General features: G+C 51.1%; 3 protein-coding genes across 21 annotated transcripts in view; 2 read left to right on the top strand and 1 right to left on the bottom strand.

Annotated features, from left to right (window-relative positions):
- CCDC82 (coiled-coil domain containing 82) overlaps nucleotides 1–6,586 on the top strand; it is a 23,734-nt gene extending 17,148 nt beyond the window's left edge. For 6 of the 9 annotated variants that reach the window (XM_007520715.3, XM_060179696.1, XM_060179693.1 and 3 more), the window contains 2 exons: nucleotides 2,027–2,212; nucleotides 5,736–6,586. In XM_007520715.3, coding sequence (XP_007520777.1) covers nucleotides 2,027–2,212; nucleotides 5,736–5,801 — 252 coding nt within the window. In that variant the 3' untranslated portion in view covers nucleotides 5,802–6,586. Of the gene's footprint in view, nucleotides 1–2,026; nucleotides 2,213–5,253; nucleotides 5,334–5,735 lie in introns of all 9 variants that reach the window. The other 3 variants (XM_060179700.1, XM_060179697.1, XM_060179698.1) reach the window with 3 other exon arrangements.
- LOC132534947 (keratinocyte proline-rich protein-like) lies at nucleotides 6,569–12,508 on the bottom strand. 10 transcript variants are annotated; one of them, XM_060179709.1, is made up of 3 exons: nucleotides 12,265–12,320; nucleotides 12,099–12,125; nucleotides 6,569–11,868 (listed from the first exon to the last, which is right to left on the bottom strand). In XM_060179709.1, exon 3 carries the CDS (start codon nucleotides 11,555–11,557, stop codon nucleotides 10,541–10,543), a length of 1,017 nt encoding a protein of 338 aa, XP_060035692.1. In that variant the 5' UTR covers nucleotides 11,558–11,868; nucleotides 12,099–12,125; nucleotides 12,265–12,320; the 3' UTR covers nucleotides 6,569–10,540. The 10 variants fall into 10 exon arrangements, with proteins under 10 accessions (XP_060035692.1, XP_060035687.1, XP_060035688.1 ...); XM_060179704.1 differs by lacking the exon at nucleotides 12,099–12,125 and adding an exon at nucleotides 11,938–11,976 and having other exon boundaries at nucleotides 12,277–12,300; XM_060179705.1 differs by lacking the exon at nucleotides 12,099–12,125 and adding an exon at nucleotides 11,915–11,976 and having other exon boundaries at nucleotides 12,277–12,299.
- MAML2 (mastermind like transcriptional coactivator 2) overlaps nucleotides 12,448–12,912 on the top strand; it is a 114,825-nt gene continuing 114,360 nt past the window's right edge. For both annotated transcript variants that reach the window (XM_060179692.1, XM_060179690.1), the window contains exon 1: nucleotides 12,448–12,912. In XM_060179692.1, the coding sequence (XP_060035675.1) occupies nucleotides 12,622–12,912 (291 nt within the window). In that variant the 5' untranslated portion in view covers nucleotides 12,448–12,621.

Raw genomic sequence — 12,912 nt, 5'->3', positions numbered from 1 at the left:
CTGTGCCTTCAGCAAGTCACACCCTCTCTATGGTGGGGGTCCCACTTCAGGGTTGGTGATGGTGACAGATGAAGGTGGTGGTTGCTGGAAGTTGGGAGTAGGGCGGGGTGGGGTGGGATGGTGGTGGCAGTGTCTTTCCATAAGCCGACGAAGTCTGCCTTACCAACCCACTCTTCTTTTTACGAGAGGTTTTCTCACGTAGCTCTGCTTGATAACACTTTACCCAGAGTGGAGCTTCTTCCAAAATAGGAAGGCACTGTGTCAACTGAGATGATCTAATCTTCTAAACCCTTTGTCATTTCAACAGTGTTCACAGCATCTTTACCAGGACTAGATTCCATCTCAAGAAACCACTTTCTTTGTTCATCAGAAGCCACTCCTCGTCTGTTGAAGCTCTGTCATAAGACTCCAGCAGTCCAGTCGCACCTCTAGCCTCCATCTCTAATTCTAGCTAGCTCTCTTCCTTTTCCACTGCATCTGCAGTAATTCCCTCCACTGAAGTCTTGAACTCCCTCCACATCATCCCTGAGGGCTGGACTCCACTTCTTCCAAACTTCTGTTCATGTTGATAGCTTGACTTTCTCCCTAGAATCACAAATGCTCTTAGTGACTTCTAGAATAGTGACTCCTTATCAGAAGGTTCTCAGTTAACTTTTCCAGATGCATCAGAGGAATCACTATCTTCAGCAATTGGAGCCTTAGGAAATTTCTCTAAAAGAATAAGACATGGCAGTGGAAATGACACCTTGGTCCACAGGCTGCTGGACAGATGCTATGTCAGCGGCATGAGAACTGCACCCATCGCCATGAGCACCTCCGTCAGAGCTCAGGGTCTTGCCCGTGAGCAGGAAGGTTTTGAGAAAGACCTTTCATTTTTTCCTGAGCACATCATCTGTGTGATCCATTGCATCATGGCTTTAGGAAGGCAGTGCAGTCCTTTGTGAGATAGAACACAACTTACACAGATGGTTATTTTTAAGTCTGCCACTTAGCCTGAACCCTATCAACACAGCCCACTAGGGAACTCAGGAACAGAAACTAAACACAGGGTCTAACTTAGCAAAACATTGATCCATCTGCTCAGGCTGCACTTGGGAATAAGTTGCCTGTGGTCTGATGTCTAAGTCTTTCTGGTACATTTGCTTCACTATAAGTAAAATACTGTTGGTATAGTGGCATTCATTTAATGTGGCCAGTGTGGTGATGCTGTTTCTCCTTTTAGCTGTGGAGTGAATCACAATGTACGGTCAGCCAAACATTCTGAGAGAGATAAAAAGATTCTGGTTGGCTGATTTCACACACAATTAATAAAAAATTATAGAAGCTCAGATAAACACAGAAATGAAAAAAAACTTATATTAGACTAGCAAAATAACAATTTTTCTAGTTACAGCAGACATTATAAGGAAACAAATATGGGTAAACAGAAAGGTTCTTCTCCCCCCCCCCCATTTTACAGTGTTTTGGATTGAAGTCCTTAGTAAAAGACTGCCTAGCAATGCTTAGTGTTGTCATGAAAGTTCATTTCAGTTGTCTGGGTTACTTATAAGGTAAAAAAAAAAAAGGTCACCAGCCAGGTGTCCTTGCCCATGGCTGTGCACTTAGTGTGTCCAGCATGCCTGTCAGCTCTGCCTTTCCAGATACTTTCCTCCTCCTCCTCCTCCACAGCCAGAGCTCTTCTCTGGATGGTGTTTTCCTCCTTGGCCCATGACAGCAGCTGTTGCAGAGTGTCTGGCATGTGGCTTTGTGCTCCATGTTTAGGACCGTAGCTTCCTCAATGCAGGTAGTGCCTGGATCCCTTACATATCTACAGCCCACAGCCCACGACTCCACACACCCCAGGTACTTCATTTTTATTTAGCAGGTTGTACATACAAGAGAAGAAAAGGCAGCACTGTATAAACTTTTCAGAGTAAATAGTGCATCTCTGAAGTTCTCCTCTTAGAACCTGAGCCCCAGAAAGGCTGCTCACCCATAGGCACACCACTCACTTCCTGTGTCAAATGATGTCCATTTCCTCACTTAGGAGTTTACCGTTGGAAGAATCTGTGCTGAGCGGACCAGGATCTATCACACACTGAAGCACTTCAAATTCAAGCTGTATCAGGAGTGTTGCTCCATTGCAGTGACAGAAAAGGTTGAGAACGAGCAGGTGAAAGAAACAGTGGAAAGGATATTCAGTCAGTCAAAAGAAAAGGGCTGGATTATGGAGGTAAGGAAGCTGTGTCTCAGTTTTCAGTGACTTCTGGAGACCAACTGGGATCAGCGAAAGGGCACACTTCTCTGCTGAGAAGACAGAGGACACCTACTCCCTCCCTATATCTGTTCCTCCTCTTGTGCCCCCACAGACCTCCCCTGAGGAGGTGCCTGGTATCTTCAGCCCCACGCAGCTCAGCAGGTCGGTTTGAGCAGCAGTGCTACCTTGCTGAAGGGAACACCGGAGCCATTCTCCTCCCCACACTCAGGTCTGGGCCCCTGGTTTTCTCCGAGAACACACAGGACTATGGCTGCTTCCTGTCCTTTACAGCTGTGGTGACCTGGCAGAAGCACTTACTGCACCCAGGGATGTGAGCTAAGACTCCTGCCCACGTGAAAGCCCTCTGCCTATTCCTGAGGGACGGGCCCAGTGCTCACTGAGCATGAAGTGGGGGCACAAAGGCCTCACTATTTCCCCATCTATTGATCACACAGCTTGCTCAGGGGCTGGGGACAGGTGAAGAGTGCTCTAGACTCCTGACCTGCTTCCAGGGCACTGAGCTGAGAGACAGGAGGCACAGAGGGGAACCCACAGTCACTTTTCAGCCTGCTCTGATCAATGTCTGTTTGAGCTTGAGAAAGACAAACCTGGCCCGTGTCTGTTGTAGTGAGATTTGTAAAAGAGGAAAATGAGAGCTTGGAGGGGAAGAGAAGCACTGAGAACAAACACATCAGGGTGTCCTACACTCCATCTTCTGGCATAAACCCTCTAAGGGCCTCTGGCCACCCCCTGCCCTGCTGCCACATGCCTTATCCCTATGGCCCCATCTCTCATTCTGCTTTCCCCTCTGCCTGGAGAGGGCAGCTATCCACCCAGCAGGTCCCAGCTCATCTCTTCCTCTATGACTTGAGGTTCTGAAGGGGTTTACTGAGGCTTTCAACCATCACCAGCCCTCAAGAGGTGACAGACCTACAGAAACACCATGTTTTGAAGTCACAGTAACTGTACTGGGTCACCATGCATGCCTCAGATGTTTTATGTAAAAGTGTTATCTCTGGGGAGACCATTAAACTAACAGTTACTTCCCAGTATTGGGCCCTAGAGAAGACATAGCAAGATTGATGACACAGGAGGCAGTTGGAGCAGGAAGAGATACTGCTCAGAGAAGAACGATTGTGTGTGTGTATGTGTGTGTGTGTGTGTGTGTGTGTGTGTGTGTGTGTGTGTGTTTCTAAGAGTGCTGAGCAGTGGGCATGAAGGCCTTGTGGCATCAAGTGAGCTCAGGACCAGCAGCAAATGTACTTTTTTTCCCACAAAATTCCCCAAAGAGCTCTATTCCCTCCTGCTTCACACTATTTCCCAGGAACCATGGAATTTCTAGCCAGATGCTCTGCAAATCCTTGAGCAGGTATTAGTTCTGTGAGTCCCCTTGTCAGGTGCCCTCACTGTCACCTACTTGGACAGGATTGCTCCTCCAGGTGACAGGCATCTCAGTGCTCCTGTGGGCCTGTGTCCACCCTGGGGTGGCCTTCTGCCAGACTGTCTGTCCCTGTGCACTCTGCTCTAATCCCCCAGCTGGCACACCACCCCTTTCTCTTAACTAGCTTGGCCTCAGCCTCAGTTCTGTCCTACCAGCCTGCTACCCTGCCTATCTGCTCCCCAGCATTCCCAGCTGCCATCTTGGGGGTGCCAGGGGCCCGTGGTGCCCACACCCTCCTCATTCATGTTCTTACTACTCAGCAAGGGTGATCTAGTCTATCCTGATGAGTTCAGGAAGGGAGCAATTTAAGAATGATAAGATGACAGTCCCAGCAGAATGTACAGTACACACATTGTTGACCCTCCCTGCCTCATTCTCATTGGAGTTGAAGGGGGCTCTGCCATTCTCATTCACTGACAAGTGCTTTGCCCTCAAAGCAGAGAGCTTAGATGCTGGGGGTTCTGGGGAAGTTGAATAGAGGCAGGTTGGGTGGTGGTGGTGAATACATGAGCCCCAGAAAGTGAAGGAAGTGTGGCCATGGAAATAGCAAGTTTCGTTCTGAGAGCTGTATTTGAACTTTGAGTGTATCAATATGAGAATTTTAAATCATAATTGGCTACCCCACCCCTTCCCAAAACTCTCCTCACTTGTTCTCTCTTTCCCCCTTTTAAACCTTTTATTCTTTCTTTCCCTTTCTTCCACTTTTTACTCTGATGTTTCTCAAACTCTGACCCTCCATTGCCTACTTCTGTAGGAGTTATGTGGAGGTTTCTGGGAACCACATAGTCCCTAGTCCCCAGCCCACCACAGACCAAAGGGAGGAGAAGCCCCAGGGGCGTCAGACAGTGCTGCATCTGTAGCGTGACTGCTGAGCACGTGACAGAGCCAGCTGACTCCTCCACTGACTGTCCAACCTGGTCTACTCGGGCTTCAGTGCTGGCACTCACAGTGCAGCCCTCACCCCCATGTTCTACAGGAGATGCAAAGCATAGCTGGTAACCAAGCTGTTTGAGGATGGAATTTTTAGAGGATGCCTAGATTACATGACCAAGATCTTGCTCTCATATCGTAGCTGATATCTAATATCTCACTGCCTGATGCATCCTTGCTCAATGCCTAACCTGCATTCATTCATCCATTCACTCATTCCTTTCGCTTTCACTCTCTGTCTCCTCCTTGGGTTTCCAGGATTGTCTCTGGGGCTCCATCCCTCCACTACACCACTGTTCCTGGTGGCCTTTGTTTTTTTCCTTTAGCTAGAAAGAGAGAGAGAGACAGATAAAAGAAGACACACCACAGCACCGCTCCACCACTCATGAATCCTCCCCACCTCCATAGGCTGTCCTATGTGGGGCCCCGAGTGGAACTGTGTATGCTCTACTGGGTGAACCACCTGCTGACACCTACTCCATGCTTCCCAGCCTCTGACCTCAACCTCCATCTCCCCTCTGTTCCCTTAGAAACCTTCAGCTTTTAGTCCATCCCCTCCCTCCCTGTCCTGTTACAGTTGTAAGACTGCTGTCTCCTCCAGAAACCTCTCCTCATTGAATCTCTACCCATTAACCTTTTCTTCCAGGATGGCCTACATGCCACTCTCTCCTGGTCCCTCAGGTGCCCATGCCCTGCTGCCTGAACCCTCAGGACTGGCTGTCCCTGGTGTGTTCCTGATGAACTCTCTTCTCCTCAGGGGCAGGGAAAACCCTTCTTTTGTTTTTAGCCAGTTGTTTTTTGCAGAGTATTTGATCATCATTCATTCAGTTTTTTGTTGAATAGTTTGTTGAAATTGCCTGACTTCTAAAAATGTCAATAGACTGTAATCTATTTTTTAAATTATGAAATTTATAATGGTGTTTGATTTGGTCCTTTTCCAGTGCTTTATAAGATTTTGAAGTGCTTATTTGAGTTTGAATCCCTGTTAGTTTTAAAAAAAAGGGTGGGAGGGGAGACTTAGTCCTTAATTACCAAGAACTTGTTACTGATAGTTTCTGTAGGCTGAAAAGGTCTAGTACATGTTCAATGCTATAAGTGAAATAACTGGATTTTTTCTTGTATACACAGAAATACAGTCAACTTCAAGACTATCTCAATAAAGCAGATTACTTTCAAGATGAGAAGTTTGACTAAATCTCCTTCAGAGAAGATTTTATAAATTCTTGTTAATGTGAAGCTCATGAGTCTTAATTCCGCGTATCATGTGACATTTTGTGCATATTTCCATGGCAAAATATCTAAACTTATTTTCATTGTAATTTCCAGGAAATGGCACTCTACAATCTAATAAAACTTTTATCTGCTATATATAGAAAACATAAGTTTAAGAAATTTTAAATCCATGAGTGTATTTTAAAATCATATATGTATGTGTACGTATATATAAAATGATGCCTTTCTAACAGATGACTACCAAGTATTGACCAACATTTACATGTGAAGTACACTGGTTGCTGTGCCTCCACCCCAATGTTTTTTTTACCCTCTCTGTGTTGAGTGGTCTTCACTGATGTAGTCTCGACTCCTGTCATGATGTGACTCAGTGGCCATGGGTGATGCCTCAGTGTGCCATCCCCCTCACACCCCTGGCTTCCTTTTCTGACATTCCCATAGGAATGGGTCTCCACCCTTGGGTCTTTGAACCCTCTCCTTCAGGAATCACTTTGTGACATGTATTTCATGCTTTTTAATATTTTGTCTAGTCAATTTTGTCTACATGTGAATAATTTAAGATGTATTTGACTTGTCTTTTATTCATGACTTCTCCTGTAGAAGTATTTATGTCAGGCTCAGGAAGACTCTGAGAGACAGATTGAGCCAAAAATTGCTTACAGGCTTATTTTGATACCTGCATTGCTTTGCACATCTGAATTTTTTCATAATAAAGTGAAATGTTTTCAGTGTGAGTGACCAATGGGCCCCATCTGTCCTGTGTCTTTCATTCTTAAAGGTGCTCTTGCAGAATCTCTCTGGCAGCTGTAGGTATGTGCTGCTTGTTGGCAGTGTGGGTTGCACCTGGTTCCTCTGTCATGTGGTTCATGGCATGGACATCCGTGTATCTGCCCTCAATAGAACTCCATGTTACCAAGTCCTTCCATGGAGGTGACTCTGCCCTGGAATCAGCTTCCTGAAAGGACTCCTGTGATTATTGTAGCAGTGACAATGTGTAGGAAAAGCTCCCGAGCCGATGAGACTGTGGACATTGGTGTTCCATATGTGGAACGCGTGCTGATTTCCAGCATGTGAAAGAATGAGTCTCTTCGTGGTCTTGCCTCTCTAACTATGGTGATATGCCTTACCTAAATGAAGGCACTGTTGGCAGTTGAAGAAGGATTGACAGTATCAGAGAGAGGCCTGTGGAGGAACTCGGGGCCACTAGAGCAGCCCTCCTGGATTGGGACTCTGCAGCCAAGCTGAGAACAGGAGTGAGAGCTCCAGACGTGAAGTGCTCTCCATTCCTCTGCATACCACTTTCAGTAGCATGCATTTATGATCCATAAAAGCTGAGGCAGTGAGGCTTCTGGAGGCTTATGAGGGGCAGCCTCCTGGTTCCCAGGCTGGGCATCTTGCTGGTTTGAAGCTTATCCCTATAAGGACAGCATTCTGCCTGTAGACAGCCAGTACTAACAGGCTGCTTTACTGATGTTTGAGGTCACTGCAACTGAACATCTTCAGTGAGTGTTTGTTTGGATAGTGCTAGAGGGTTTAGGTAGATGATGACACCAATGGGAAAGCATAGACTGGGGGCCGCAGCAGGTTAAGCGCACATGGCACAAAGCTCAAGGACCAGCATAAGGATCCCGGTTAGAGGCCCTGGCTCCCCACCTGCAGAAGGGGTCACTTGACAAGTGGTGAAGCAGGTCTACAGGTGTGTCTATCTTTCTCTCCCCCTCTCTGTCTTCCCCCCCATTTCTGTCCTATCCAACAATGGCAGCAATAACAATAACAATGATAAACAACAAGGGCGACAAAAGGAGAAAAAATAGCCTCCAGGAGCAATGGATTCATAGTGCAAGCACTGAGCTCCAGCAATAACCCTGGAGGCAAAAAAGAAAAAGAGAAAAGCATAGACTGTTATAAAATCCAGAGCAAGTAGTCTACAAGGAAACAGATGCTGACAAAGCAATTCACCTCCCAGCTAGTGTGACAGTGTATTACTGAATGACCATCAAGGCCGTTGTAATCTCCTGAGTCTATGAACTTGTTAGGTCTAGGCATCTGTCTCTCTATGGGAGCAGAGTGAGGAAAACAGGCTTAGACAAGTGACAGAGGAACGCAGATGCTTCCCTGCTCTTTGAAAGTTATGCTCTGTCATGAAAAACCTTCCACATGCTGTTTTCATTTTTGCTAACAAAGAAAACTGGAGAGGATTTCTGCATTTATAACAAAATGTGAAAAGTGACAAATATCTCCATGGGCTTGTGACTGCCCTTCCAGAGGTAGCAGTACACAGAGAGTAAGAGTGTCCCCCAAGTCCTCATGAAGTGCTTCATATAGGTGTGGGTATGTCCCCTAGCACCCCAACGTCCCCTCTCCCCTCTATGTGTGGTATTAGGACTGATGTGTTAGCCCTTATGATTTGGTAGCTTCTTTGGGGGAATCTAGGAATATGCACAGACTTCCCATATACCAAAGTGATTGCTGCTTCACTACTCACCACTCCAGCTTCTGTGGGCTTTCATAAATAACAGCACACCTTTCAGAGAGCAAGGGAGACCTACCATGCTGGAAAGAATGCATGAGGTTCTACAGGAGTGTGAGGCTTGTGGGAGGAAACAATTATAAAGAAGGAAAAACAAAGCAAAACCTAAGCAGTCAGATGTGCCTGTAGCCAGCCAGGTTTTCTCACTAGGCTGTGTTCATTCCTGGGTGGCCCTGCACCGAGTTCAGATGCCAGCATGGTGACTAAGTGCTCCTTGCATCCCAGGAGCTACTGTTCGTGATAGTTCAGCTCCCTTGTCACTTCCTTCACACTTGGTATTTAGAGAGCCAGCCCCATGTCAGGAAAGCAGTGGTCTGAAAGCACTCTTGAGTGTGAGCCCTACTCTAAGACTTCTGGCTACATAAACAGAGACAAGTTGATTCTAATGGGCCTCGGTTGACTCATTAATAAGCAGGGTTACTAATACCTATAGATCATGATTGTTTATGACTGGAGGAGATACCAAGCCTAAAACAAGGACAATAAAAAGTGATGTGATTAGAGGTGAGGATATGGATGGTGAGGAGGTGACCATGAAGTGATGAGGCTGCAGAGAGTGAATGCTACATCAGTGATTAGAGTGGCCCTATTTATTCCTGTTTGGAGAAGGAATTACCTCCTTGTTGCTATGGCGTGTCCCTGGCTAGCACAGAAATCAACATTCCCATCATGTAGGAATAGCTTATTTGACCAAGGACTCTGTATTATCACTTCAAACCCACACAGGGCTCTGTATTGAGTCCACACTGAGGTTTCAATCTCAGTCATGTGCCTTCTTCTGATTTCGTATAAAGAACCCGTAGAAGGTATTATCTAGCAGACACAACTTGGGAAAAATCGCATAGAAAGAATGTAAATGCCTTCTCTCTTTAATGGTAGCCAATGAGTTCTGTTTTCAAAATGCTTATACCCAGAAAAAACAAAATTCTGCCTTCCTTCAGGAGTGCATAGAGCATAGCCTTGGAAGGGACAGACTGAATTATTAAAGGTTAAGAAGTTATATTCTAACAGCGCTTACTTGTCCATAGAGTGTCACCAGCTTACACTCCAGCAAAAGGGCTACAGATTGCTAGCCCATTGGAAACTGAACAGTAAAGAAACCCAGTTTTAAAAAATGTTGGATTGGTCTCGGTCTCTCTCTCTCTCTCTCTCTCTCTCTCTTTCCTTTTCCTCCAGGATTATCCCTCCGTGCTGGCACTATAAATCCACTGCTCCTAGAGGCCTCCCCCCCTTTTTTCTTTCTACTTTATGTTTACTTGAGAGGACAGCAAAATTGAGAGGGAATGGGAAATAGAGAGGACAAGAGAAAGATAGACAACTGCAGGCCTGCTCCACCACTCATGAAGCATCCCCCCTGCAGGTGAGGATCCAGGGCTTGAACCCAGATCCTTGAGCATGGTGATATGTGCACTTAACTGAGTGCACCCCCGCCCCCATTCTTTTCTCTCCATAGCTCTGAGTCAAGACCTTGGTACTGAGATGCCAGACCTAGTTTCAATTTGGGAAGCCCCTTTGTTTGAGACCTCACACCCCAAATGACCCAGCATCCTCTGGGTCCTGACTGTTATGCAAATGGTGTGCTGGCCTGTGGAGTCTTCTCCATAAACGACCATGACAAGCAGACTTGCCTTCCAGTTTGATCTCAAAGGTGTGATCACCCCCAAATAAGTGACAACCGTCTGGGAAAGAGGAGAACTTTGGTGTGTGTTATGAAACTTCTTGAAACTCAATTTTCCTCATTAAACATATAAACTAGGTAGCTAGAGAATTTGCATTTGGTTGGTAACCTTGAATTTTATGTATTACCTGTGTGGGAGTTGGGGGGTAGGGGTGCCAAGGATGGAACCCATAGCCTCAGATTTGACAAGCATGTAGCTCTGCTCCTGACCCAAACCCCTTCTATTTTCAAATTAAAAAACCTCTCCCTAACTAGTGTTGGCAGCCTCATGATCACAAACTCTCCTGCATCCTTGCTGCCTTGGGACCAGACAGCCTTGCACACAGAGAGAAGGCCAAGCAAGCAAGCAAGCAAGGGCATGCACCTGCCACTCTGGAGACTACTCCCTGGCACCTTTGGCCTCTACCTGAACCCACTGACCCCTCGCCCAAAAAAATCACTCACCTGCCCCCGCTGAGTGTCCGTGGTCCCCTGCTCCTGGGGATGGGGTGCTCAGTGAATTCGACTAAGGGCACCTTGCAAAATCAAAGTGCCATGCTCTCCTCCAGGGCTGGGCGCCGGGCAGCTTCCACAGCTGGATGCAGAGTGTAGGGTGCAGGGCAGCCTCCCGGTCTGAGTGCGGGGTTGGGGTATCCTCTCCTCCGGAGCTGTGTGCGGGGCAGCCTCCGGGTCTGAGTGCGGGGTTGAGGTATCTCTCCTCCGGAGCTGTGTGCGGGGCAGCCTCCGGGTCTGAGTGCGGGGTTGGGGTATCCTCTCCTCCGGAGCTGTGTGCGGGGCAGCCTCCGGGTCTGAGTGCGGGGTTGGGGTATCCTCTCCTCCGGAGCTGTGTGCGGGGCAGCCTCCGGGTCTGAGTGCGGGGTTGAGGTATCTCTCCTCCGGAGCTGTGTGCGGGGCAGCCTCCGGGTCTGAGTGCGGGGTTGGGGTATCCTCTCCTCCGGAGCTGTGTGCGGGGCAGCCTCCGGGTCTGAGTGCGGGGTTGGGGTATCCTCTCCTCCGGAGCTGTGTGCGGGGCAGCCTCCGGGTCTGAGTGCGGGGTTGAGGTATCTCTCCTCCGGAGCTGTGTGCGGGGCAGCCTCCGGGTCTGAGTGCGGGGTTGAGGTATCCTCTCCTCCGGAGCTGTGAGCGGAGCAGCCTCTGGGTCTGGGTGTGGGTGCGGAGCAGTTTCCGGGTCCGGATGTGGGTGCGGAGCAGCCTCCAGGGCTGGGTGCAGGTGAGGGGAAGCCTTTGGGTCTGGGTGCGGGTGCTGAGCAGTCTCCCGGGCTGGGTGCGGGTCAGGGTGCGGGGGGGGGGGGTTGCACAGTCGGGGTCTTCTCCCCGCGGCCGGTCGGGGCTGCACTGCGCCGCGCGTCCAGCAGAGGGCGCGCTCCCACCCGGCCGGCCGCCCCGCCCGCCCCGCGCCCGGGCCGAGCACAATGAGAGCCTGTGAGCGCCGGGCGCGGGCAGAGCGGGCGGGCGGAGCAGCGCGGAGGGAGCGAGCAGCCAGCAGCCAGCAGCCAGCAGCCGCGCCATGCCCCGCAGCCCCCAGCCCCGGACCGCCCGGCCCCGCCGCGCGCGCGCGCCGACAACTTTGTGAGAGCGGCGGGGCCGGGGGCGCGGACGGGCGCCGAGGGGCGGCCCCGCGGGCGGGCGGGAGGACGGACGGCGCCAGGCTCGCGGCCACGGCGGCTGGGACCCGCTGCGCGCCTCGGAGCTGCACCGCCCGGCCTGCGCCTCGGCCCCGAGCGCCCCCACCCGGCCGGCGCCTCAGCTCGGACCTGACCGCCCCCACGAGCCTGCACCTCAACTTGGGACCCGCACCCCACTTCTGAGGGAGCCCGCACCTCACTTCTGACGAAACCCGCACCCCACTTCTGATGGGACCCGCACCCCACTTCTGACGGGACCCGCACCCCACTTCTGAGGGAGTCCGCACCTCACTTCTGACGGGACTCGCACCCCACTTCTGACGGGACCCGCACCCCACTTCTGACGAGACCCGCACCCCACTTCTGACGGGACCCGCATCCCACTTCTGACGGGACCCGCAACTCACTTCCGAGGGAGCCCGCACCTCACTTCTGAGGGAGCCCGCACCTCACTTCTGACGGGACCCGCACCCCACTTCTGACGGGACCCGCAACTCACTTCTGAGGGAGCCCGCACCTCACTTCTGACGGGACCCGCACCCCACTTCTGACGAGACCCGCAACTCACTTCTGAGGGAGCCCGCACCTCACTTCTGACGGGACCCGCACCCCACTTCTGAGGGAGCCCGCACCTCACTTCTGACGGGACTCGCACCCCACTTCTGACGGGACCCGCACCCCACTTCTGAGGGAGCCCGCACCTCACTTCTGACGGGACTCGCACCCCACTTCTGACGGGACCCGCACCCCACTTCTGAGGGAGCCCGCACCCCACTTCTGACGTGACCCGCACCCCACTTCTGACGGGACCCGCACCTCACTTTTGAGGGAGCCGGCACCTCACTTCTGACGGGACTCGCACCCCACTTCTGATGGGACTCGCACTCCAAGTCTGAGGAGCCCGCGGACACGTCGGAGGGAGTCCGCACTCACATCTAACCGGCCCGCATGGGGGACACGGCGCCGCCGCAGGCGCCCGGGGCGGGGCTGCCGCGCGTGCACAGCGCCATCGTGGAGCGCCTGCGGGCGCGCATCGCCGTGTGCCGCCAGCACCACCGCAGCTGCGAGGGCCGCTACGAGCGCGGGCGCGCCGAGAGCGCGGGGCGGGAGCGGGAGAGCACGCTGCAGCTGCTCAGCCTCGTGCACAGCGCGCCCGCCGCGCGGAGGCCGCCCCGCCCGCGGCCCCCAGACCCCGCCCCGACGGCCGGAGACCCGCGCACCTCGGCGGCGCTGCTCGCG

This window comes from Erinaceus europaeus, chromosome 20, assembly GCF_950295315.1.
Source record: "Erinaceus europaeus chromosome 20, mEriEur2.1, whole genome shotgun sequence".
NCBI classification, from domain to species: domain Eukaryota; kingdom Metazoa; phylum Chordata; class Mammalia; order Eulipotyphla; family Erinaceidae; genus Erinaceus; species Erinaceus europaeus.
The sequence above is the reverse complement of the archived record's forward strand: the minus strand, read 5'-3'. Positions and strand labels throughout refer to the sequence as shown.